Here is a 25,474-nt window from a genome sequence, read left to right as displayed (position 1 = left end):
ACAGTGATGTGTGGATTACATTTTATATTTTATTTAGTCTCCTAACTCCCCTTTCAATGTTCTTATTCAACATCTTATAAGAACATGTCATTACTGAATATGTAGTACATGATTTAGATGGAACCACTTTTTCCAAGATTTATGGATTCGAAGATGGTAAAAGAATGTGAGTAAGAAGTTAAACTGAAGAGGAAGTGATGAAGTAATTGCAATGAGTCAGACATAGCTCACTATCTGGGTGAGACTCAAACTCTCTCTAACCATACTTCATTGCTCTGCTCTACTCTGCTCTCCTGTCTCACTTCTGTCCATATAATGAATTTAATTTACCTCCCCTGCTCTGATGCATTTGTTTGTAAGTGTTTACACTTCTTTCATTCATATACTACCTTTGTCTTTTTGATGACTGCTTTGCAAAACAATATTTGCTTTATTATAGACATTTGAAGGGTGTATTTACATTTTTTCAACTGTTTTATTTTAGAGGACTTTTTGTTTTAATTCAAAGGATTATATTATATGTCATTTAGACTGAAAGTTGTTGTTTTGCTTAAAGTTTGTTTTTGGTAATAGAAATTTACTGTAGTTGACAGGATTTTATTGGTGATTTACTATGTCCAGTTAATGTTTTGGATCGGTACCACTTAAAGAAGACATCAGATTGCTTATCTCAAAACATATTTAGTGATACTAATTTTTTGATATTTTGTTGCACTGAATTGGTAACAAACTATTGTTGTATTACATGTATTTTAAGTTTTAGTATTCCATAAAATATTATTAGTTGTACAATTTTTTCAATTTAGCAATGGTAAATTAAAAACAGTATTGAAATAAAACCTTTAATAAAAAACATGTTTAAATCAACATTTAGATTGTATGCATTATTGTAATGTATCCACGTTTTAGAAAACCAAGGATGAAAACTATGCTTGTTAGATTTTATTTGAGTTATAGTAAGATATTAATAATTCAGAATAACTGTTAGTTTCGAAACTTCTTCAAAAATAAGGGGAGATTACTATTTAAAGTTTGTTGTCATGAAACCCCCCCTCTCTATCTCCGTTACTGACAGTAGAGGCATGGCTGGGCCCAAAGAGGTCCCAAAAAAGATATATATATTTATATATATATATATATATATTTATATTTATATATATAAAGATCCTTCTCCTTTTTTTAGCTAACCATTCTGTTTGGTGGACTAGAAAAAACTAGTTTTGTTATAAAGAAAAGCCAAAATTTAATGAAGTAGTTATTTCACACAATTATCTTTTTATGTTTTTCACAAATAAATCCCCTTAGCAAACTGTATGAAAAAATAGTGCTTGATTAAAACTTAAAATTTATTTAGTACAAACATTACCCTTTCTTAAGAAAATCAAGACAGATTTATTACAATGTTAGTCCAACACAAAACAAAATTGTAATATAGCCAACAACAAAAAAATACATTAAGTTAAAAGGACATCTTTGCCTAAAAACATTCAAAGCAAAAACAGTTTTGTGGATGCAAAAGCCAAAGAAGTAATTACTTACAACACACAAAGTTACAAAATAAACAGTACTGGTAATAACCCTATTAGTAGCAACAGATACAATTTGTTTTGTGTATCAAAAGGCCAATGAACTAACCAATTATGTATATGACAAAGAATATTTGCATGTAATAACCTCTCTAGTGCCAAGAGACAAAATGCAACTATTACGTGAAAAAAGAATGTTATCATTTGTTTTCCTTTTTAAACAAAATTTGGATATTGTGAAATGGAGAACATAAAACAAAGTAACTAACAGTAAAAGATATAACACGGATAAATATATAAATAAATTCTATTATGTTTGGATCTACTCTTAGGCTATATGGATAACTAAATTATGTCATTCTGGTGGGAGGACAGAGTTTTATAAAAACAGTGTGGTCGTTTACACTTTTAGTCTTCCTAGATACCTGCGAGCACAAGAGTCACTGGTAACCACAAAGGAATCCAATTCCACTCGAGCCAGATGCGTCCTGGACAGCTCGTAATTGAAACTTCAAACTAAAGGATAGACAACCCTCCCTCCCTACCTTAACAAATCAACAATATATCTACAAAATAGGTTACTATATATTTTTCCATGAACTACTTTTATAATTCTATAATGACTAAAGGCGTTAAAGATGTAAAAGTTAGTTTGTTGTGATTTTAATCACATTTACATTGTAATTTGGGCTAGTCTTTGAATGCAGGAGGGACAATCAGTTTGGTGAATCATCAATTTCTGCTGAACTATATTGAATCTCTACAACGTATTTTGTGCCGACTGTGGCTGTCAATTTTGCTTGGATGTTGGGATCAATTCTGCAAGATTCATCACTCACTTTTGTCTCTATCACTTGGTAACTGACTGTTGAAGGATTTGAACATTATAACTGGAGTTGTGTATCTGATTTCGTATTGCTGAGCATCATTACTTGTATAGAGTGTTCCACTTGTAATGTACTGTGTGGCTCTGCAGGCTCCAGTAGCTGGTTTGCGGACGACGCCGTCTCTCAGGTGTATGACGGCAGCCTCCCCCTCAACCCAGGTAGACTCGTTTGAAGTGTGCTGTGCGTTGTGTTGTTTGTGTTAGCTAGACTATAGCGTAGCTCTATTCCGCTCCCTTTCTTTGGATTTTTATTTTTTACGTTTACTTTGATTATTGAAGTTATGTCAACAGTTGAAATGATTATAAATATAAATGCTACTTTCTTTTTGATTAGCACATTTTTCTAAATGTATGTCCTAATAACCAAACATTGAATTTGTATAAAATATATTCCCTTTTTCTAAAACGTTATACTTCAAAAATTAAGATATTGACATTCTGTGATATCTTTATAGAAGCAAATGTTTCCTTTGTAGCAGATTTTTAAACAAATCAGTTCTGCAAACAATTTTTATTTTACCGAAGATGTGTGCTACATTGCAGCAATCTATATTGTTCTTCATAAATAATAATTTTTTTATATAATTGTTAATTATGGTGGTTGTTTTTATTTATTAAAAATTAACTTATCCATAAAGTTCGGTGACCCCCGAAATTACAAAAAAATCTTATTAAATGAGATAGAATTGTGAATTTTGCCATTACAATGTCTTTTCCGAATAAACTTGTCCACATAGAATTTTTATGCACTGTAGATAGTAACTACTTAACACAGTACAGCTTAGTACAGTACACCAATTCCACCTAAAATTCTGATATTTAGTAAATTTTGTGACTCTCCAAACTGCTCATCCTTCAGTGTATTGGTAGACTGAGCTGAAAATCTTTGAACTGTTTACTGTTAAGATCAAACATGAATATCAGTAACTAGTCAATAATTTGTTTACAACTCTGAAATTGTATTCAGATTTTCCAACCAAACCTCCCAAGACAAGTTGTACTGCAAATGTAAACAGCACAAAATTAACTTTACTAAAGCATGCAAAATGAAGTAGCTACAGCACTAGATGTCTGAGATTGCACTGACGATAGATAGATGTGTTCCTAGGTTAATTGAACTAGGTGTTTGAATAGTTTCTGTCACTGCAAAACCACAACTGTCTGCTGAGGCATGTGTTCTGAAATAGTTACTCATAGTCAGTTAACTATGTATATTGTCTCACTTTGATATGGATAATATCACACCACATACACACATATCGATACATACAATGTACCAGTCATTATGGAGATGGTCTAAAACTAGTGCAGCGGTGCCTGATGGGAGTGAAGTGTTTCGGTAAGACTGGTTTATGATTCCCTCTTATGATTAGTGGCACAGGCAGAGTTGAAGTGTTCATTGTGCGAGACTGAAGACTGTATTGTGCTGAACCATAATAGGCCTCCTGGTGCTAGACAATCGATCCATCAACTACTCTAGGCCTACGGAGTTACTCTGTCACATCACTCTCAGCCCCCAGCACCCCCTAGTCCTAGAGCACTGTCACCGTTTCATTTCACATTTGAACTCCTGTTGTTTGTACAGCCTTGTCTGCAGATTGTTGATTACCTAGTTCTAAAGTCAACAAACAGTTCTTGTAGGCTTCTAGATTTCACTATGTTTTTGTTGACACAAGTTTGTGATTAAATTGCTGTACAGGTTTGCGAAATAAATGGGTTTTAAAATGTTTTCCTTCGTTAATAAACAACCCCATCTATTTGTTAGATTGAAACATACTGAGAGTTGTATAAATAAGCATTAATTTGCTATTTTTATAAATATAATTCTTTGAAAATATGAAGTTTTTTATAGTAAATAAAGTATTTGGTTTGACAAAAATTACGTACATAATTTACTGTATTGAATTTAAATTTTACAAAAAGTCGTAAACATTGTTTAAATTGTTTTAAAATTATAAGTATGTACAACTGAATTTCACTAGTATGCTACAGTTAGTATTTATTGTCAAGTAAATAATTATATACTAAAAAATACTAGATTTCAATGTACTATTAATGATTATAAATTAAACATTAGTAAATTTTGAAATGTTAACAATTATAAAATGGGATAAAGAAAAATGTGCCACTATGATAATAGAGACTGTAGCAATTTGACGACAGGGTGTGCTGCAGTATAGTAAACTTAAACCATGATGTTATTTTTTAACATTGCAATAATAAAACTCTCATGTTATTGAAATGGATGTTTGCATACGGCCACAGTGTATATCCTCACATTATAACATATGTGCATGTACTCATGTATAGCTACAATGTACGGTGTAAATATCTGGTCAACTCAGTGAATTGTAAAGTTGTGTTTAGTTTATCAATCAATTAAAGTTACACGATTGTACCACATTTGGAATCCATTAGTCAAATAAGCTTCTACAAGCACATGTTGTGTTTTCAAAAAGGCCCATTATTCAGTGAAAACAAGAATTTGCATTTCGATCCTCCATTTGTTTGCACTGCTTTCTCCCCATTTGAACCCAAATGAAACTGTGAATGGAAACACCTCTGTTTTAGCTCTCTTGAGTCAATGAATAATGTTGTAGAGCTAATGACAGGTGGACGTCTGAGCTGCATTGATGAAGATGCATATTTAAAACATTCAGCTTGCTTTTTTAATTGTGTTCACTTAATGTGTATTCTTTCACATTAATCCAGTACTCAAAATCAAGTTAAAAATTTACTTGAAGTGCCAGTACAAAACTTTGTAGAGCGAAAGATAAAATCTTTCAGCCGATTATATACAGTTAACTCTTATTCTAATGTTCAGTACAGAAAATCTAAAATACTCTTCCAGTTTTACTATGTGGATAATTAACACTGTTTTCCTTATAAGAACTTGTATTGCAAATAATGATGTTCTTAGTTTCTGTTGTGTTTTGTTATTAATTTTTGTAATAACTGAAATCTGCAATTCTTAGTTATAATGTTGCAGTATTTCTTATATAATCTTGAATAAATTATTTTGATCATTGTAACTGATGCCAGTGTATAACAAATGTACTTTTCACAGTTTGCAATCATTTAAAAAACATAAAATATTGAACTCAAAACTACCAATTTAATCAGCAACTGGCTATTATTGTTTTACAGTAAAACATTTGATTTTTCATCAATAAATATATTTATTATTGATCGCAATGTAAAATATTTCTCTTGTACTTACCAAAAGAAACATTTAAACTGTTTGAACATTATTTGTTTACAAATCTGAAACTATGAACAGTATAATTACCCTTAGATTGAAAATCCTCACACAGTCTCCCTGAAGGTTCAGTTGCATAGATAGATTTATGTTTGTTTTGTTCCTGCGTCACACAGCTTCAAGTATGGATTTGTGCAAGTATCTCTCTACACAAGGAAGACAACAATGAGATGTTGTTAATTTCAGGCAAAAAATAATTTAAAAAATTTTTTAATAAATTAGTTGACTATAATTGCATTTAAAATCACTGAAAATCATCATATGTACTGAAAATAGGAATTAAAAAAATAGGTGTATTTATTTTACAAGTATTTGTCCTGTAGTCATCATAGATGAATAAAAAAAGAATGCTTTCATTATGAATAGGTAAAAATGCTATTACAAATATTAAATATGGTTTCATTAATGTGATATTTAAAATTCTTAGTAGTTTATCTTAATAAGTATAAAATATATTTTCGGACTCACAACAGATTGTTTACTATGTACAGCTGTTATGAAGTAAGTGAAACTTCTGTGAGTTGGTAAAACAAGTTTTGATGAAGTGTTAGAGAAAGAAACAAGGAAAGAGATTATTACTTTACAGTGGGCTATAATATGATTCAGAAAAACAAATAAGCCAGCTTTATCATTTGAAGGCAAGTTCAACAGAAGTCTGTAGACAAGGTCACAGAGAGTAAGTAATCTCACTGACCAATGTGCATCAAAGTGGAAGGCGACCATAAACACAGTTTCATGTGGTGATCCGAAGTTGAGAGTGTATAATCTTGTTATTAAGGAGTAACAAAATAAATATTAATTTATGATAATTGTTTTATATAATGAGTAGATTGCTTTCTCTAGTGATATTTTTAGACATAGTTAAGAGATTGAAAATCTAGTCATTTATCTATGATAAATTATCGTGAATCAGGCTGAAACATGGCACATGTTGTGAAAGCTAGAATGTCAAAATATAATACAATGTGACTTGTGGAAGCTCAAGGTATAGTGAGGGAAAAAACGTACTACAGTTTAACATCTGGAAGTTCGAAACATGCCAAAGTGTTGCAACTGGAAATTAATTAGAGCATAGTTTTAAGTCTAGTAAAATCAAAACTGTAATAATGTGAAAGATATTAAACTTCTTTACCTCATTTACCTTGCTCTATCTAACTCTAAATCTGTTATAAACTGCAATTAATCTGACCTACTCAATTTCACTCAGATCTAAACTTGAATTGGTTTTGCTCCCAGTTAATGGTAGCCATGTTTCTGAATCCCTATTAGTAGGTAGAACAGCAAATTTACTCATGTTTACTCTAACTGAGTAAAATGATGGCCTTTACTTTAGTTCCTAAACTGTTCTTACCAAATTAATAGCTTTGATCTGTGATTCAAACCGTTTAAGTCACCCGAGTTGTTCAGATTAGTGTAAACGAACTGCCCTGTTGGCAATATGAGATTACTATAACACTTTTAGTATTAAGGACATAAATTTATGAGAACTCCAAGACTTAATTATCTTTAAAACTATGTGGTTTACAGTAGTAGTTTCTTTTCTTTGTATGTTAATATATTCTTGAGAATGACTTGTACAAAGTTCTTGATAATGAAATGAAATTGACTGTAAAAATAGTCCTTTTGTGGTGCTTGTTCTTCTTTGTTGAAACTCTTGTTTGATATTAGTGAACAATAAGCGTGTGTTGTTATCAATATATTTAATTGACATGGTTTGTGTTGTGCAGGGAAGGAGAGTGCGGCCAGCCAACGAGACCGTGAAGAAAGGCTGCGGATCGTGAAAGAAAGGCAGAATGAAGAACGACAAAAGAAACTTGAAGAACTCAAGCAGCAGGTGAATTCCATTTACTGATGAAAAGCAAAAACTTTTCGATAGCGCTTCACGTGTATTGTATGTTTTAAAACTATTTAACCCTTTCCTGGTTAAATTACCAAAATGTGATTTTGGTGCAGACAAACATCACTTAACTCACACACATTTTTCTAATTTCCACAACTTACTTTAAACAGAACTGTTGCATATCATACATTGTTTTAAAGCTTATTATTATTTACTTTTATGTTGTAGTGTTATCAAAATTTTAGACTTGCAAAATTAAAGTAAATAAGGTAATAATTTGCATTAACTTTGCAATAAAACTAATGTTTATGTTTATATGTTTGTTGTTTGTTTTATGTTTATATGTTGTACATACGAAAGTTACATGATTATTGGTGTATTTCTCATAACAAAACTTAGACTTAATATTTTCTGGTTATGAAATATCGTGTTCTTTTTCCTTATCCAGAAAAAGCTTATTTTGTAGATGGGATTGTGACGCTATCAATGGAGTGGTGTACAAAAGTTTTATATCAGAACAACGAAGCAAAACATTCAACAATGAAAGATAATGTTATTGCAAATAAATTAATTTATGAGAAGTGTGGGAAACCACTGTATAATGGCAGCATAAAACAGAGTGATGATGACAAAGTAGAGCAAGGCAGTTGAAGGTGATGAGACTTTAGCATTATGCTTTCTGATGTGGCGATTTGAGGCAATTGGGAAGGGGAAGGTCAGCAAACAATTAAATACTACTTGAGAACTATTCTGCCGCAATCATCCCCCCCCCCTCCGCTGGAGCTACCGCCCATATATACGTATTTATAAAAACTTAAGTTTTTGTGAGAAGAAATCCAACTAAGTTGAAACACAAATGTTAATGTCTTTCCTTGGTGTAAAAAGTGAAAAAGTAAAGTGGACAATAAATAAATAAAAAATCAAACAATTTTTATGTAAAAATGTTTCACTCACAGGAGAAAATTTTTTAGTCAAACAGAAATTGCCAAACCTTGTAGCAAAGAAAATAAGGTTATATTGATAATAAGATAATATCAGTTTTGTTGTTAACATAACGTACTAGTATCTTTTAATTCACAATTATTGTATTCTAAGAACAAGCTAAAACATGTTAGCGTGAAATATTATTAGCGAATTAAAGCATTAGTTAAAGTCACGCTGAGTTAAATTTATTTCAATTGAAGTAACAAGAATTATAGACACGGTTATAAGTGTGACTAATCAATCGAATCAGAAGTACAATGAGGTAGTGAGAGATCCAGATCATAGTCCATGGCTGAGTGTTGTATGTGTGTGAAGGCTCTGGCCGCCCAGAAGTTCCGGGAGCAGAAGGAGGAGGAGAGGCGGCGACGGATGGAAGAGCTGCGACTGCGGGACTCTGACCGGCGGTTGCAGGTTGAGGAGCGAAAACGCCAAATCTGGGAGGCAGAGCGGGATCGGCGTGAGGCAATCCTAAGAAAAAACCAAGTAAGTAACCTCTCTCCACCTGCAGCTTTTATTAATGGAGTGAAAATAGTAATAAGACTATACAGTGGCTACAGTCATGGTCAGACTATAATACAGGCCGGAGTCCTGATGCAATGGATTCTTATTATCTTCCTGATTCTTATTCTTATTCTTAATGACATCACAAAACTTGTTTTGCCATTCCACTTCATTCAATGGGAATATTCAGTGCTCAGCCTCAAAATTGTAAGTATTTTATAGTTTTTTTTTTCAATGCTAAGATAATTAAATGCCATACTTGGTAGAGAACATTTTGACTTTTCAAGAGTAGTTTGTTTATTATTAGTAGTAAGTTTTTATTTTCTTTTAACATTAGATTTTAAAGTAACATAAATACTTTGCAAATCTTTGTATAACAATAGAGTTTGTAGCAGCCAACAACTAATGACAGATGATTTGTGCACTTATAATCAATACTAGAGGAGTATGCGGCTAGTGTGATGAGGAGACTGGTGGTGGGGGGCAGCATTCCAGCCTTTATTATAGTATGGTCTTGTAAAGTCAGTTCATACATCATTGATATAATAAATATTGTATCATACAATTTAAATATAATATACATTATTGGGATACATAGAAAATTTTACCTTCGTAAAAATGGAAATATTATTGTATATTCCAAAAGGTTATTGCCATTTAATGAATATTAAAGTACTTTGACACATATTTAGTCCTCCAGTCAAATGTTCATTAACTTATTACATTTTAAAATGTATGAAGTAAAAAGCCAAATGCAAAGTAATTGAATCAAAGTGCGGGCTCTGTGGCAGTACTTTGAGCAAGTACTTTTCATGAATTATTCTTTAATATCTATCTATCTTTTTTTTATTTAAAAATTAAAAAATTTAATTGATATGTGATTTCAACATTTCTTAAATCAATTAAATTACTGCTAAGGTTGGGATTTGGCTCTAAATAATAAATTTCTTTTAGGTTGAAACAATTTTCTTGTTTATTTTGATTGTTTTGAACCACATGGTCTCTCATAATTTTTATGAACAATATGAAATTGATGATTGTTTATTCTTACTCTTAATAGAGTGATGGTTTTGCCAATATAACCTTTGGGACATAATTTACAGCTTAGTTGATAAGTTATGTTTTTTGTGCTCTAATCAATATTACCTTTACTGGGATATTTGTTTTCCTCAGTACTACTTTTAAAAGATTTAGAGTTGTTTAACATCTAACAAATGCCGTATCTTGGCTTGTTACAGCGATTGAACACATTACATTTGGTGTTATTACTTCTTGAGTGGCCTTCATACATTTATTGACTATTAAAATATAAAAAACTTTTTTTTCAGGAGCGTGAAGCGAGGATAGAAACCAAAAGGAGAAATGAACGTAGTTCTATTGTGTTTGCATTTGGCAGTTCTACACCGAGGATGCTGGAACCTGCAGATACTGGTGGATCGTACTGGGCAACTAGAAGGTCAGATTATGGTTACTATAATGTAGCAGTGTATTAAATTTGGTTAGCATTTAGCAGTCTGGATCCTCCATAAAACTATAAATTAAAATAATAATTAAGTTACATTATGAGGATATCATAATTTCTGAAATATATATAGTGTAAAAAATATTGTCTTTTTCAAATTTTTTAATTTGAACATCTACTTTGTGATTAAAGCAGCAAGATAAGATATTGTCTTTTCCTGTTTGACAAACCATATCCACTCAAAACATTTTTATATTCACCACATATAGAGTTCATATTATCTGCCATTCATTTTATATTAAACAGGTAAAAAGTAATTCATAAGCACTCTTGCTCCACATAGTAGGAGCATTTACTAAAATTGAGATTCTAAGTAGCTAATGATCTGGAAATAGCAAGTATAGTATTCCATTAGTTTGAGGCAAAATTTTAGTTCAATTAATAATTCTAAAAAACCGGAGCATTATAGTAATTGAATAAAAAAAGTATTAAGTGTAATATTAAAAAGACCATATCTTTCAGCTCATAACCCCAAGTAAATTTCAATTATAGTGATAAGAGATCTGCTGTTATGAAATTTCTTGGTACTAACCACCTGATCCTTGAAAGCCTCTAATCAATGATTTAATTTTTATGTGATGGTTAATTTAATAACAGGGTGTCTACTGGTCACAGAAATCACAAACAGGTCACTGTTTTAGTGGAAGGTTACAGACCTTTTTGTCCCTTGATCATTGATTATACAATTACAACTGGATTGCTAGTTTTATTAACAGTTGAAATCAGTAGGCTGATCAAAAATGTTGGTTTGTTCAAGATGTCTAGTGGGAACATATATGTTTTTTATAGATCCTGTCTTCAAATGTCCTGAAAAATCCAATAAGAAACAAGTAAAACTAGATGGAAACTGAGTGCACCCAAAGCTGGATATATTTTACAACAATGTTAATTTTAATGTAGTATAAAATTAATTTTATAATTATAATTCAAAAGGTTTATGGCAAAAAACCATAAACCCACATAAACTGATTAAAAATATAAAACTAATTGAAAACAATTACTTCTGGCCTTGTACATATGAATTTACTGATCGTGTCAATTATAACTCAAGCCAACTGCCGTTAATTAAGGTGTATCCTCCCACCAACGTTACCACAGACAGATGACCCTCACACAAGTGCACCAGACCAGTAAAAATGTACCAGGAAAAGGATTGAAACCCAGGTTAGTATACAAGCTCCAGTGTCATGGAACTGGTGCCTTCACATTCAGCCGTACAAGGCACCACATGATTAAGTATTATTTATATTACCTTTTCTCTATATTGCGTGTTCACTAAGCCTTTAATTTAAATAAGTATAGACAAGAACTTGTTAAGTTGTTGTTCTTTAAAGGATTTAGTATCATTCTTTTTGGTGGGTGGAGTGTTTTGCCCTTTTCGCGCTATGTGGTGAGGAAGAGGCCATTTAAAATAAAATCTTAAATCAATTTTAATATAGTGTCCAATTTTTATTCCACATTTTAGCGGCTTTGATCAATTAAAAACATAAAACTATAAAGTCTCTATATCCACCTTTCCCAAAAGATGGCGTATTCAATGTTAATTCGAGCTTGAATAATTCTGTTTTGCTTGTTTGGTAAACTTCTTGAAAGAGTAATAGACGTAATGTATATCTTTGGTTTTTGTCCGCTTGTTTTGAATGTCAGTCAGGGTTTGGGTTAATATTTTTGTCTTCTGTACATCCTTAAAGTTGAATTTTAATGATTAGCTGTATAGAAGTTGTGGCCTATTTGATGGAAAAAAGACCAATATGTAGTATATAAAAATAAAAATGGGTTTTTCCTCAAATGTTGTTTGATTTTAAAAAAGGTTTTCAGTGAAAATGTTAATATATATAATTGTTATTTAATAGTCATTGTCACAAAAAAGTCTAAAAGCATACATACTTTTCACCCTATGTGTAATTTAGCCAACAATAAAAATAAAAATATAGATTGAGAATTATATGTTTCATTTAGGGAGAAAGGACTTAATTTCCCACCACAAAACCTCATGTTAAACGCTATTAATGTACACACAAGTAAAAGTTTCTGACTGCATTCATTCAAAGGTTAAGAGAAAGAGAGGGCAATACTTAATATAGACATCTGGTATATTTACAGCTGAAAAATTATATTTTTTTAGTATGTTCAAAAATTAAAATTAATCAAAGAGTAGAAATATAATAACAACAAAAAAACTAATTGAAATAATAACTGGTTTCAGGGCAACATCAACCAGTAACGTGATGATGCTGTCCATGTCAGCTGCCCCAGGACCTCTGACAAGGCGCAGTTCAGAGCGAGAACTTGATGGAAGCAAGAAACGTGCTACATCCGCTGGAGGCATCAACCGGACTAAGCAGCCAGGTAAACATCTGCTCTTTCTTTTGGAATGTATCTCATACTGTTGATAAACTTTAGATCAATGGTATAAAATTTATTTCCAGTCACTGTTCTAATTTATTCAATCACAGCTTATGAAAGTCACAGTTAACTTATTCATCCTCATTCATATTAATGATTGGATATTCATGAGCTCATTTCATGATCAAAGTCATATATTTCATACTTTGTTGTGTTACATTTGGCTTTGATGACAAGTAAAATGAATACTTACGAATATGTGTTGAGCACCATCTAGCTTTCAGTTTGCAAACAATAATCACCAGCACTGTATTTTTGTGTGCATATACAGCGTTCATATTAATGGTTGAACATTCAGTAGCTCATTTCATGAAAAAGTCATATATTTCATATTTTGTTGTGTTGCATTTGAGTTTGATGACAAGTAAAATGAATACTTAGGAATATGTGTTGAGCACCATGTAGCTTTCAGTTTGCAAACAATAATCACCAGCACTGTATTTTTGTGTGCATATACAGCGTTCATATTAATGGTTGAACATTCAGTAGCTCATTTCATGATCAAAGTCATATATTTCATATTTTGTTGTGTTACATTTGGCTTTGATGACAAGTAAAATGAATACTTACGAATATGTGTTGAGCACCATGTAGCTTTCAGTTTGCAAACAATAATCACCAGCACTGTATTTTTGTGTGCATATACAGCGTTCATATTAATGGTTGAACATTCAGTAGCTCATTTCATGAAAAAGTCATATATTTCATATTTTGTTGTGTTGCATTTGAGTTTGATGACAAGTAGAATCAATATTTAAGAATATATTATGTTATGCACCTAGCTTTCAGTTAGCAAACAGTAATCACAAGCACTGTACTTTTGTGTGCATATACAGCATTATTATAGGGATAAGCGATTTAATGTTAGCTTTTACTTGAATAACGAGTGTTTTGCAGATGGACGCACCAGTATATATGATGTATTTCAGTGGGACAGCACTGTAGCAGGGGGGTCCACCCCTCTGTCCCCTGTTGTCCCCCCCTCCTTATCCCTCGGCGGTGAGTCACCCCCCACATCGGTGTACTAAGCTTGCGCACTTGGTTTGTTTCCAGATGTCTTGTCCTGTGCTGATGCTTGTTTACCGTAATATTTTTGTAGCTGGCTATGATTGCAAAGGTTATAAAACAATGCTAACTATTTACAATTCGTTTTGTATATGTGTTTAGAATATCTAACTGAATTAGTGTTTAATAGTTTTAGTACAAATGTAAAAGTTTTATTTTCGTATTTCATAAAAATATAATAAAAGAACTAAGAAAGTCATACCCAGAAAATATGTATTAATTCTATTAACAATTTAAAAATATATTATTTATTTAAGACTACTATCTTACAAGACTTAAAGCAGTAGTTTTTCCAGGTTAAATATTCAGAAACAGCATCAAACTGTGTGATAAATATAGCAATAAGCACCATAAACCCCAAAGTATCTCTAGAAGAATTTTAAAAATGTGTTGTTATAGGGTCTGTAAAGTAAATTGTTCGAGACAAAATTTAATTGTGCTTTTTATGTACTTGCCTTTTTGCATTTAAGTAATAGTTAAATGATAAATTGAATTACAAACGTAGTATTAATCTTATATCAGCTTTTATTTGTTGTTTTTTATATTCAAGCAATTAAATAATGCTTGAATTTAACTACAGTTTATCAATTAATTTGGTATGAATTATTTTGTCGAGCATGCTGGACCTTCCTGCCTCTATGATTTCTTGCAATAAAAAGACCAACACAACATTACAATATTGCACTTTTGCACATGAAATATACATCATACACTCCTCCTCAATATACCTGGAATTTGTGTAACTCTTTGTTCTTCCTGTTTTACAAATTAATAATAAAGTATTTAATTACTGGGGTTTTTCAGTAAAATTGAACTTTTATATATGTTTTAATATCTTACAGTCCAATAGTCAATAATCCTGACTCCCGATTATTATGGAGATAAATTGAAGAAAACTATTATAATTACGTACATGAAATTTATATATGAATCAATTATGGTGTTATATTTGCATTAATATTGCTCTTTAAAATTAGAGTTAAGTTAATTAAAATCTACAATTATTCTTAGATCTATTTGGAGTGGGGTTGTGTTTGGATGTTCATTGTTTGTAAGTAAATATGTATATATGTTTGTATTATCATTCAATATGATTTTTACAGATTCGAATTAGAAATACAGATTTACAAAACCATTTATATATATATATTATTCTTGACACTATTTTCATCCTAATAGCTAATGTTAACAATTGTGAAAAATCAAACGTTTACTGCAAAGATTTTGTACTACAAGGCTTTGTTGATGCGTGTTTATAATTTGTTTGTGTTTATTGAATAACATGAAATATTGTTTGTTTTTGTTTTACTAACAGTATTTATGTGTTTAATTATTTAAAATACATTATTTGGTTGTATTACTTTTAACCCTTCAAGGCGGGAGTATTTAAATGCAAGCCGGACCCTACTGCGGGACTATTTTCCAGATCGCACCATATTTTCGCAAGCTTTTACAAAAACCTTTATTTCTCGGGCTGTAGACACTTTATCAACACAATTGTTTTACCAAATTGTTAAGAAATGCAATAATTAAATGCAATAACACTCCCGAAAATAACCTCACTCTAACCAAACAAAGATATATATACCCAACACGTTGCTGCACATTTCACAATAACCTACATTATAAATGTAAGTTATACACACTCCTACGTGATTCTAAAGTTACAACACTGATTGGGATAACTATAAAATGTAGCTTGCCATTATATTATTCAACAAAATAGTATTAAAAACACAAGACAACAATCACAGAACGCATTGCATAGCAACAAGTTGCACCGGCGCGAACGAACTGAGTACGCATAATGTCAAGGTCAGATGCTCAGTTTTGTAAACAATACAGCTGTCTCTGTCGCACTCATTTTCGACTCCAAACAGCTGCAAAAGATCGACCAACTCATAGACAACGTATTCCATATAGCCCGAGTCCGATATAGTTCACCAAAATAACGACAGGTTTCACCACATGACGGAATGTCGTGTCATGACGTTAAATACACGTCAAACCGCAGCTGACTACACTTTTGGGATGACGTTTTATACACGTCAAACCAGCTTGAAGGGTTAAATAGCACTAAAGCAAAGTAAAAGAAATTATTTTTAAAGACAGCTTTCAAAATTTTTAAAGAATTGGTATATTTTTTATTAAAGACTCTACATGTTATACTTAAAATCAAGTCACTGTCTGTCCATCCGTCTGTGTGTTTGTCCCTATGTCCAATAGCTCTAAATTGATTTTGATGTCAGAAGTTCAAAATAAAGGTTGGAATAAAATTGTAACAGTTTTATTTTTGTCTTATAAGTAACAATGGTAACAACAAGCAAATAGCTGAAAAGCAAATGTGTTCACAAACTGAGTACAATCACATGACATTTTATCATGTGACATAGTTATACATGTGAATTGGAAGTTATTTTGTTTGAAAATGTTGGTTAGACTTATTTTAGTTTTGCTGAGTTCTATGATACTCCATTTTATCAGTTTATGCAAAGAGAAGATTCTTTCTATTCCTTTGTAATGTATGAAAAACAAGAATAATTATTAAAACTCTGTATTGGTCGCATAGAACAATGATCATAGTATTTTCCATTCAGTTATTTAAAGTATATTATTGTAAAGGCTGTATCTATGTACAGTATTTTGTTGCATCCTAAATCCAAGGGTGGAATCATTAGTTTGTGTATAACAGTTTGGGCTGTTAGGAGCGTGGCAGAATTACATGAGGTTATTCTTTTTTACTCACCAAAAGATGTAAATCATCAAACATTGTACTCTTTGTAATCTAAATTATTGTGTAGAAATAGCCTTTATATAATGTCCTTAATGAATTACATGAGGTTATTCTTTTTTACTCACCAAAAGATGTAAATCATCAAACATTGTACTCTCTGTAATCTAAATTATTGTGTAGAAATAGCCTTTATATAATGTCCTTAATGCAGAAATTGACCAATATTTTTTATAATGTCTCTTTACAAAGTTTTAGGTATATGAAAACAATATGAAGAAACATTTAAAAGCTGTAGTTCAGACTGTTTATTAAGTTATTTTTTAGTGCAGAAAACGGCAAACTGCGGGAAAACGTTTAACAGTCACAAACTTTTTTTACCCAAGCTTAAGTTTAGTTTTGTAGTGTTAGTTTGTACTTTGCCTTAAGTGCATTTTGATGTGCAAATAAAATTCAAAGCCCCCATACACGATCTGACCAATCCACAGACACAATTTTAATGTCGTTTTTATCATTTTTTGTGTTATCCGACCTTTTCGCTTATCCAATCTTGCCGCGGCTGGTTTAGGATGGATAATTGGGACTCTGCTGTATTACTTAATTATCACTGGTTTTTATATGGGCCTTCTACTAATTCAAGTTTCCAATCTACCTGTTTCTTTTAGTTGTTTATTTGTTTTCAATATCATTTTTGATCATTTTTTTAATCCGGGATTATTATTGTTTGACATCTTCACACTATCTCATTATATATTCTTGGTTTATTTAAGTTTTTGTACAAAAGTGTTTTTTTAAACATATAATGATTTTAGGATTTAAAATATTTTAGGGCTTATACCTCATGTTATAGGCGGAGATTTATATTCACTGTCGGCAGCTAACCCATGTGCCCTCTTAATAATACATTGCTGATGAAATAAATAGAGATTACAAATTGAAAACAAATAGTTCAAAAATAGTTATAAAAATTTTTGCATTAATAACATATGTGTACTTATTATTACTTAAAAAAAACTTCCACTGGCAGGCAAAGTAGTGAGTGCTAGCTTGTGAACTGGCTAAGACACTGAAAGGGTTAATACAGTTTTGGCTACCCTGGGAGAATAATTTTCCAACTGTATCTTACTGCTGTTTGTGAGGGTTAATAGATTGATCGTTTGATTGTTGGGAGTTTTAAACTATAATCTGTTTTATTAATGTTTAAATGTATGGTTTCTGGAGCTTCACTTCTTGTTTACTGTGTAAGTTGGTCCTTGTCAAATTCAAAATGATTAATTTATATTTAGTAAAGGGTTATTCTTTTCAAGGCCATTCAGTGATTAAATGTTAACTCTCTTCTTACAAAATATTATGTTTCATTTCCATAAATAAAAAAGTTATAGCTCAAATATAAATTTCAATCAGTTTAGAATTGTGGAACGTGTTTGAAATAAAATATTAATTAAAAATTCACTTTGAATGTGACACGGACCACAACTGAGTGTAATGTGTGTTGTACTAACCCGGTGGATTGTAGGGGATGAAGGTGATGGGGAGGAGAGTGGAACAGTCACACCAGTACCGACCGCCGGAACACCGTCCAGCCGTGCTGCCCGGCGCAAGACTGACCTAGTACCCACGCTGCCATCTCCGCGTGACCTCACCCCCCGCCCTATGCGCTCCCCAGGTAGAGCTTACTCCATGTCGCGTCTAGACGTACTGGCTCAGCCACGCAAACCCCGTGCTCCCGTGGTGGAGGAGCCGCGTGACCCCTCACTGTCCCGCAGTATGACGCATCTGGCCGCTAGGCCACTGCGTCGGGTCGACATGTCCCGCAGCTTGGTGCACCTATCAGGGCAGCCTGTACCTCCACCACGCGCCACTCGTGCCGAGCGGCTGCGGCGCAAGGCTGCAGCAGTGCGCGCCGAGTCGGTGCCCACCTCACCAGGTATGCACTCCGCTTTCACGATAGCAAACGCTCCATTGCCATTTCGATTTTCTACAATGCCTGTAATAAATTTTTTAATACTTTAATCTGAACAAAAAAAAAATGCTAAAATGATATTCTAAATGTAATGTGTACATTAATATTAATTATAATTTATTTTTAAAAATCTGTTACTTTTTAATGGTTAACAAATAGTGTTTAGTAAGGTGTAAATTTACTATGTTAAGAAGATAATTTAAAATAGATGTAAAATTATCAAGTGAAACTAGTAAAACAAAATTGAACAGTACGAACTAAAAGACTAAATGTTGATTGTTTAATTTAAATGAATTATTGGATCTTAATAAAGAGCTAAGTATACAATAATGTTGTTATTGTCTTCTAAATTGTATTTTTAAATGAAAAAACTTGTAAACGCAAATGTTTTCTTTCACAATGGCAATGGAGTGTATGTAATAGGGAATGATTTAGTGCATTATGTATAGTAGAATTGGAATGATTTATTTGGTTTTATGCATTTTAATGGGTATTTTTGTATTTTGCTTCTTTTATCATAGGCATTTAGTTAGTTTACTCTTATTTCATTCAAGTAAAGAGTACAGTCACATTTATCTAATCAAATTAATACTAGATATAGTTAATAATAAAGGCATCCTTTAATAAAAATTGAACATATAGCCAGTAGTTACTAATACTATATGTTACATTCATTTGTAAATTCCTTTTTTTCATAAAAGACCTGCGCTTCCCATATTTCTGTTTACCTTCCAAATCTTAGGCTTCTTTAAAATGTTACGATATTTTTGGTTTCCTTTCTAGTTTCCCTTCGGAAGAAATAAATCTTTCATTTGTGAATACGGATTATTTTCGTCCTTAGTTATCAGTTCAATGACGGTTGTTTGTGTTAGATTTCTTCAGATATATGAAAGTAGTATAATTGTGATTGTACTCTTTAAATCCTGCATCATTTGGATTCCATTCGTTTTAATAATATCTCATTAACACCACATTTGTTTGGTGTAATTTATCAATACTCATTTTCTCAGGTAGTTGTTCTACTTAAGTTAAAATATTTAAACAATCAGAAGTAAAAAAATGTTAAATATTGAATGGGAATATTGAATATAGCAATTATTTTTTAATAATAAATATAAGAATACGTAAACTTAAGTTCATAAATTGATCAAACTTTTTTGATTAAAAGTCTGACTAAAACAATTTTTATTAATATTTGGTTGTTGTTCTCTATTTGAATTAGACTTTTCCAACAAATTATTTCTAAGACTAACATAACTATCAGTATAATTGTCTGTAATTGTTAAGTGTGTAAAAACTAGTTTCTCTTATATCTTGATTATACATTAGTTGTGTTTAAGTTTTATTTATCTAAGCATTTATTTTTTATCCTGTCATTTATATAATAACTAAATTTTGTATTCTGTAAAAAAATGAAAGATTTTCTTCATTGTAATCATTTTACTAACATTAAAATGATTACATTATTGTTGATTATCGTGGAAAACGATATTCCCTATTATACAGGTTTGATTTAACACTTTCACTGCCTGTCCCTAAAATATGCATCATCTGTAGAATGTCACCAATTGTTTGCACTTTCAAAATTAATATTGTAATAATATAATATATAATATAAAAAAATAATAATATATGTAATAATTATAAAACTAATTTTGAAGCCAAAAAGTTATTTAATACTTACTGTAGTCATAGAAGTCTGTACTTCTTTTCTTATTGGATTGATAATATATCTTTTTTTTTACAAAAAAAAGAGGCTGATCCTCTTTTAAACCTTATTCTGTCCGCCCTAATAGGCTACTGGCCTGTGCAAGGATCCTATTAAACAGAACAAGGGAAAGAGTCAGTACCTACAGTACAAGATCAATGGTACTGATAAGAAATGATCACTCACAGACAGTTGTTTATTGTGGCTATTTGCAGAAAGTATTATTTATGTACTGTTTTTAGTAACAGAGAAAAAGTGAATGATCAAAATGGCACTCACTAATCAATAACCAAACTTGCAAACAAAATTATTTCTTTGAATTCTAGGATTAATGTTATTTATTCCAATATTTATTGACAATGCTGCAACAACAATTGGGATTAGAAGCTTAGTTTACAAATTTTTCTCATATAAAAGAAGAACAAGGCACAGCAGTAAATTAACAACAAACAAAACAATCTAATTATACTGTAACTTCTTTTAGGAGTAATGACATACTAGCAGCACTATGCTCAGGAATAAGCCAATTAAAAATAACTACACTCGGGAGTAAAAGATTTTTTTTAATACAAATTTTATTAAAACAGTTCAGTTGAGTTACAAAAGTCTATATTATAAACAAAAGTTTTTCACAGTTTCTTTCCTTTTTCCTATTTTAAATTTCATTAGTTGGTTAAGTTCTAGTATGTTGATAAATAAGCTTTATTATTAAAATGAACATTAACAACTCATAAAATTGAATGGATTTATTTCCGCTGGATTTTATGGAATTGCCAATGCTTAGTTATAATTAATTGCAATTTTAATGTAATTAAGGTACTTAACTTTATACGGAATGCTTGGTTACTTGCAACTTGCTTTCTAAGCATCTCAAGTATCCGCTTATAACATTTGTACTTAAATGTATGTATTTTCTTTAATGCTTCTTACAGCATGTTCTTTGTTATTATGTGGTTGTTGCTTTGTGGTGATTGGCTATGTTGTTTTGTCCACCTGGTGCTTGTTTACCTAGTGCTTTTATATTAATTGGTGTTTAATTGGTCCTAATCTTTAATCAAAAGTATATATATATATATATATATATATATATATATAGGTAAATTAAGTGAAAGAATTTAATGATGATTCTGTGTAGAATTTTAGTTTGTAATTAGTGAGTTTAATCGAAACTAAACAGCAAATCACAGGTATAACAATGATCTTTTTAGTAAAATATATTTTTTTTACTATACTTTTTTTGTAATTGAAATTTTTTTAGTCAAGTCCAATTCAATGTGAAAAATATCAAAGTATTAGACTTGACTAAAAACATTTCAATTACAAAAAAAGTATAGTAAAAAAATATATTTTACTAAAAAGATCATTGTTATGCCTGTGATTTGCTGTTTAGTTTCGATTAAACTCAGTTAATTACAAACTAAAATTATACACAGAATCATCATTAAATTCTTTACACACTTAATTTACCATACTCTTAGTGTTGGGCATGATTAATGTAAAGAACTTCAACACAAGTAAGTACTGCACTCTTTACTTCTTTCAGATCTGGATACTTAGTGTGCATAAAAGTGTAGCTAGATTAAATTGTTTAAGATTCTAATGGTTAAACGTGTTTATTGCATTTTAATGGAAAAGGTAGATGTATTTAAACTTTTGCATTTAAGTATCAACCCCTTCACACTATTTAAGTATCAACTAAAAGTTGTATGTACATAATGAAGTTTTAAAATAGTTATACCAATTTTACTATGTAAAATCAACATTTAAATTTTAGCTAGCTTGGGCATATTATTCACGGATGTTTTTTTATAAGTACTAGTAGTAAAACTTAAGAAAATTGTTAATATAGGCGAAATATTTTGTTTTAAATTTAGGAACAAACTTCTGATAAATTTGTAGCTATGTAACAGATGGTTTGGATTTATTCCATTATATATTTGGATAAAATTTTCATGATAACAGCAGTAGGTAGATAACAGAAGTAATAAAACACCTGGCATTTTTACTAGTAATATTTGTTGTAAAATCTGTATAATCTTTATCTAAATTGATTATTACCACGCATCTACGTTCTAATGTAAATAACTAGGCAGTAAACAAATAGGCAATTTTTTTAAACACATGGAAGTTGATCATTTAAATTTTTAAATCAGTAGGAATATGTTTTTCAACCATTTAAAATTTACAAAACATTATAAGCAATTATTATATACTTATATTCGTTTTGAATAAAAAAGCTGGATTTCATGTATATATATATATATATATATTCAGCAGCTTATATCGTAATCTAACAGATTTAAATAAAAGGTACAGTTAAGGGCTAGCTCTGAAACTCTGCCAATTTCTCATAACTTTTTATTCTTTGTTTACCAGTGGTCACCAAAGGATGAAGCTTCGGATTGTCAAACTTAGAAACTTTATAGGAAGCAAAGCTGTAGTAGACAAACACAAGAAGCATGTAGTAGCATGTATATCTGTTTGGATGTAGATTTAGTAAAACACTAACTTAAGTGTAGTGGCTGTAGCTAGTATCTGGTAGCTGCATGAGTAGCGGGGGTTGCTAGTAGACTAGAGCCGTAGTAACACCACTAGACTCCCAATGCTAATGGCTATAGGACACCGGCTAGGACTGACCTGGTGACGGTTACCCTCTCAGCGGTAAGATAATCTTGATAATATTCCAGTTCACCTTTACAACATCACTTTATCATATAACTGTTGAAAAAATGTCCTGGCAGAGCAAGTACTTTTTTTATTCAATCTTTATTGAAATTAAATCAGGCCATTGTCGTTTATACAAATTTAATGAATGTTGAAAAATCAAATAGAATACATACATTTTCGTGATTTTAAGGTCTTAGCACTTTAATCTGTAAAAATATCATGGAATGAATAATGTGAAGTTGTAAAAGTGAACTACTCAGTCAACTAGATGTAGTAATCACACGGTGGAGGTAGCACAGTAAGTAATTGTTTCTTTAATTATTCTATATAGGTTTAAATGTAGCAGGTAATAAATTTGAAATATTTTTTAAGTATACAAATGTTTTATACACAGTCCATTACTAAGCAAACTATACAAATCATGTATATTTTTCACCTTTTTAAGACAACAGAATTAGATTTCTTTTATTGTTAGGATTCAGTGAGTATCTTGTTTTTTTGTTTTGGTTATTTATTGAGAGTTTTTCTAAGGATCAGATAATTTGTGTTCCAATTTCCAGATGTAATATACATGCAATAAAAAAATACTATACTGAAATCTGTGATATACAAACATGACTGAATTATAATTGTTAAAAATAAAATAAATAATTGGAATAATTGTTACAAGAAATCCTTACCGATTGTGGTCATATTCTATCCGAGCACAAGTGTTGTATTGATTCAAGAGTTTTATCCCTTGTGTTCTGATAGTTTCATCTATAGATTTTACACCACTAGTAAATATATTTGTTTATTTCAACATCCGATGTTAGTGTGGCATATATATACCATAATGTGTTAGACATGTTGGTTAAATGGCCTTTATAAATTTTGTTTTGATTTGGAAACAACAAAAATATTTATTATAATACTATAATTGATCAGTATAGTAACAAATATTGTAATTTTGTTAATAAAATTATTAAGGTAACACTAAAAACAATGAAAGCTAAATAGTATAAGGTATGAATGAGGTTCTTCTACAGGTTTTTTTGTGATGTGAAAGTCTTTTAGAGCCTTTGATTTGATTGGTTTGAACACTTTATACTTCAAGAAATTGGATGATTATATTTTTGTTTATTACAGGGAGATGATTGGGCAGTTAATAAACCTAGTTGTTGCAGTTTACACAGACGAAAGTAATTGGAACAAAGAAATATAAAATCTTATCTATCTCTAGAGGTATACTCCAAGGTTTAGTCTTGGAGTCTGTTTCATTTTTACTGATTACTAATGCCTCTCCCAAGTACCCGGAAGAATATCCTGCTATCATTGTGTATTCAGATGGCCTAATTCTGCTTTAGAGCAAATTATACAGTATGCAATGGTCATTATGAAGAATTTTGAGATTTTAAGAAGTAATATAACAGATACTACGAGTGAGAGGAAAAGTTGAAAAACAATAATGAAATGTAAAGTATTATTGCTAGTGTGAATATCTATCAACAATATCAATAGTTTCAATAGATTAATTTCTTTGATATTAAAAAATAACATAAAAAACATAATATTATATAGCTAGTATTAAAAAATAAATATATTGATTTTTACATATGTTATGCACATTACTTGGAGTTTTAATATCTACATGTTTATATAAAGCAATAAACAGAATAACAGTTTTCAGATGATTTGATTTTTTTATAAATGTTTTAAATGAATAAGTAACTTTACAGTGTTATAGTTTTAATATTCAAGAACCCCTTCTGTTTGCTCTTTTCAAGCATGTTGCTTTTATTTGCTTCATACTTAACTGTGTGCTTCATACTCAATCGTTAAGTTTGTAACAAGCGTTAATTTTGCTCTTTTAAACAAACACACGACAAAATTAAATTAATTTTGTAAATAGCTAAATAATAACACTATTGCAAATAAGTAATATTTTTTAACAATGTATAGACAAACAGTTTACTTATTATCCAATTTTCTCAGTGTGTGTACAAAATGCATTCTTTATTCCACTATTAATCCACTCACAAATGTATTTGCTCTAGTCTGCCAAAATCCATTAACTCCCAGAAGATGAAAACTGTGTTCTTGAAATTAAAATAGAACTAGTACATAATTGTATAATACTGTTAATATATTAGAAATGTTTGATCAACAAATATTTATTTTATCAAAATCTTTCAAAAATAGACCTACTTAAAATTTAATTTATTAACTTTCAAACAGAGTTGTAAGTACTTTGTTGTCACTTTTACATAACTACTAGCTGAAACATCTTAAAAGTACACAAAGTTGGAAGGTATATTCAAAATATATTAACTTAAAAAAATTTCTGTTTCCCAATAGAAATTTGTCAGAGTAAAACCAATTTCTTATCCAAAAACCAAATATTCCAATATCAACTTCATGAGTAATGCATTCAGGA

The 25,474-nt window shown here is 30.7% G+C and overlaps 1 protein-coding gene and 1 long non-coding RNA gene across 8 annotated transcripts in view; both read left to right on the top strand.

The window, feature by feature from the left end:
- Positions 1-300: 300 nt before the first annotated feature.
- The window catches only part of LOC124360164 (ensconsin), a 43,612-nt gene continuing 18,438 nt past the window's right edge, over positions 301-25,474 (top strand). For 3 of the 7 annotated variants that reach the window (XR_006922215.1, XM_046813542.1, XM_046813540.1), the window contains exons 1-7: positions 301-355; positions 7,399-7,505; positions 8,811-8,978; positions 10,325-10,452; positions 12,725-12,867; positions 13,822-13,923; positions 18,237-18,647. Coding sequence is in view for 6 of the 7 variants with exons in the window: in XM_046813542.1 (XP_046669498.1) it covers positions 316-355; positions 7,399-7,505; positions 8,811-8,978; positions 10,325-10,452; positions 12,725-12,867; positions 13,822-13,923; positions 18,237-18,647 (1,099 nt within the window). In the remaining variant the exon portion in view is untranslated. The remainder of the gene's footprint in view (positions 356-7,398; positions 7,506-8,810; positions 8,979-10,324; positions 10,453-12,724; positions 12,868-13,821; positions 13,924-18,236; positions 18,648-25,474) is intronic. The other 4 variants (XM_046813544.1, XM_046813543.1, XM_046813541.1 and 1 more) reach the window with 3 other exon arrangements.
- LOC124360167 lies at positions 13,932-18,136 on the top strand. The gene is made up of 2 exons (XR_006922217.1): positions 13,932-16,716; positions 16,830-18,136. It is a non-coding gene; the product is annotated as an uncharacterized LOC124360167 (long non-coding RNA).

This window comes from Homalodisca vitripennis, chromosome 4 (assembly GCF_021130785.1).
Source record: "Homalodisca vitripennis isolate AUS2020 chromosome 4, UT_GWSS_2.1, whole genome shotgun sequence".
NCBI lineage: Eukaryota > Metazoa > Arthropoda > Insecta > Hemiptera > Cicadellidae > Homalodisca > Homalodisca vitripennis.
Note: the sequence above shows the minus strand (reverse complement) of the source record. Positions and strands in the feature narration are given on the sequence as shown.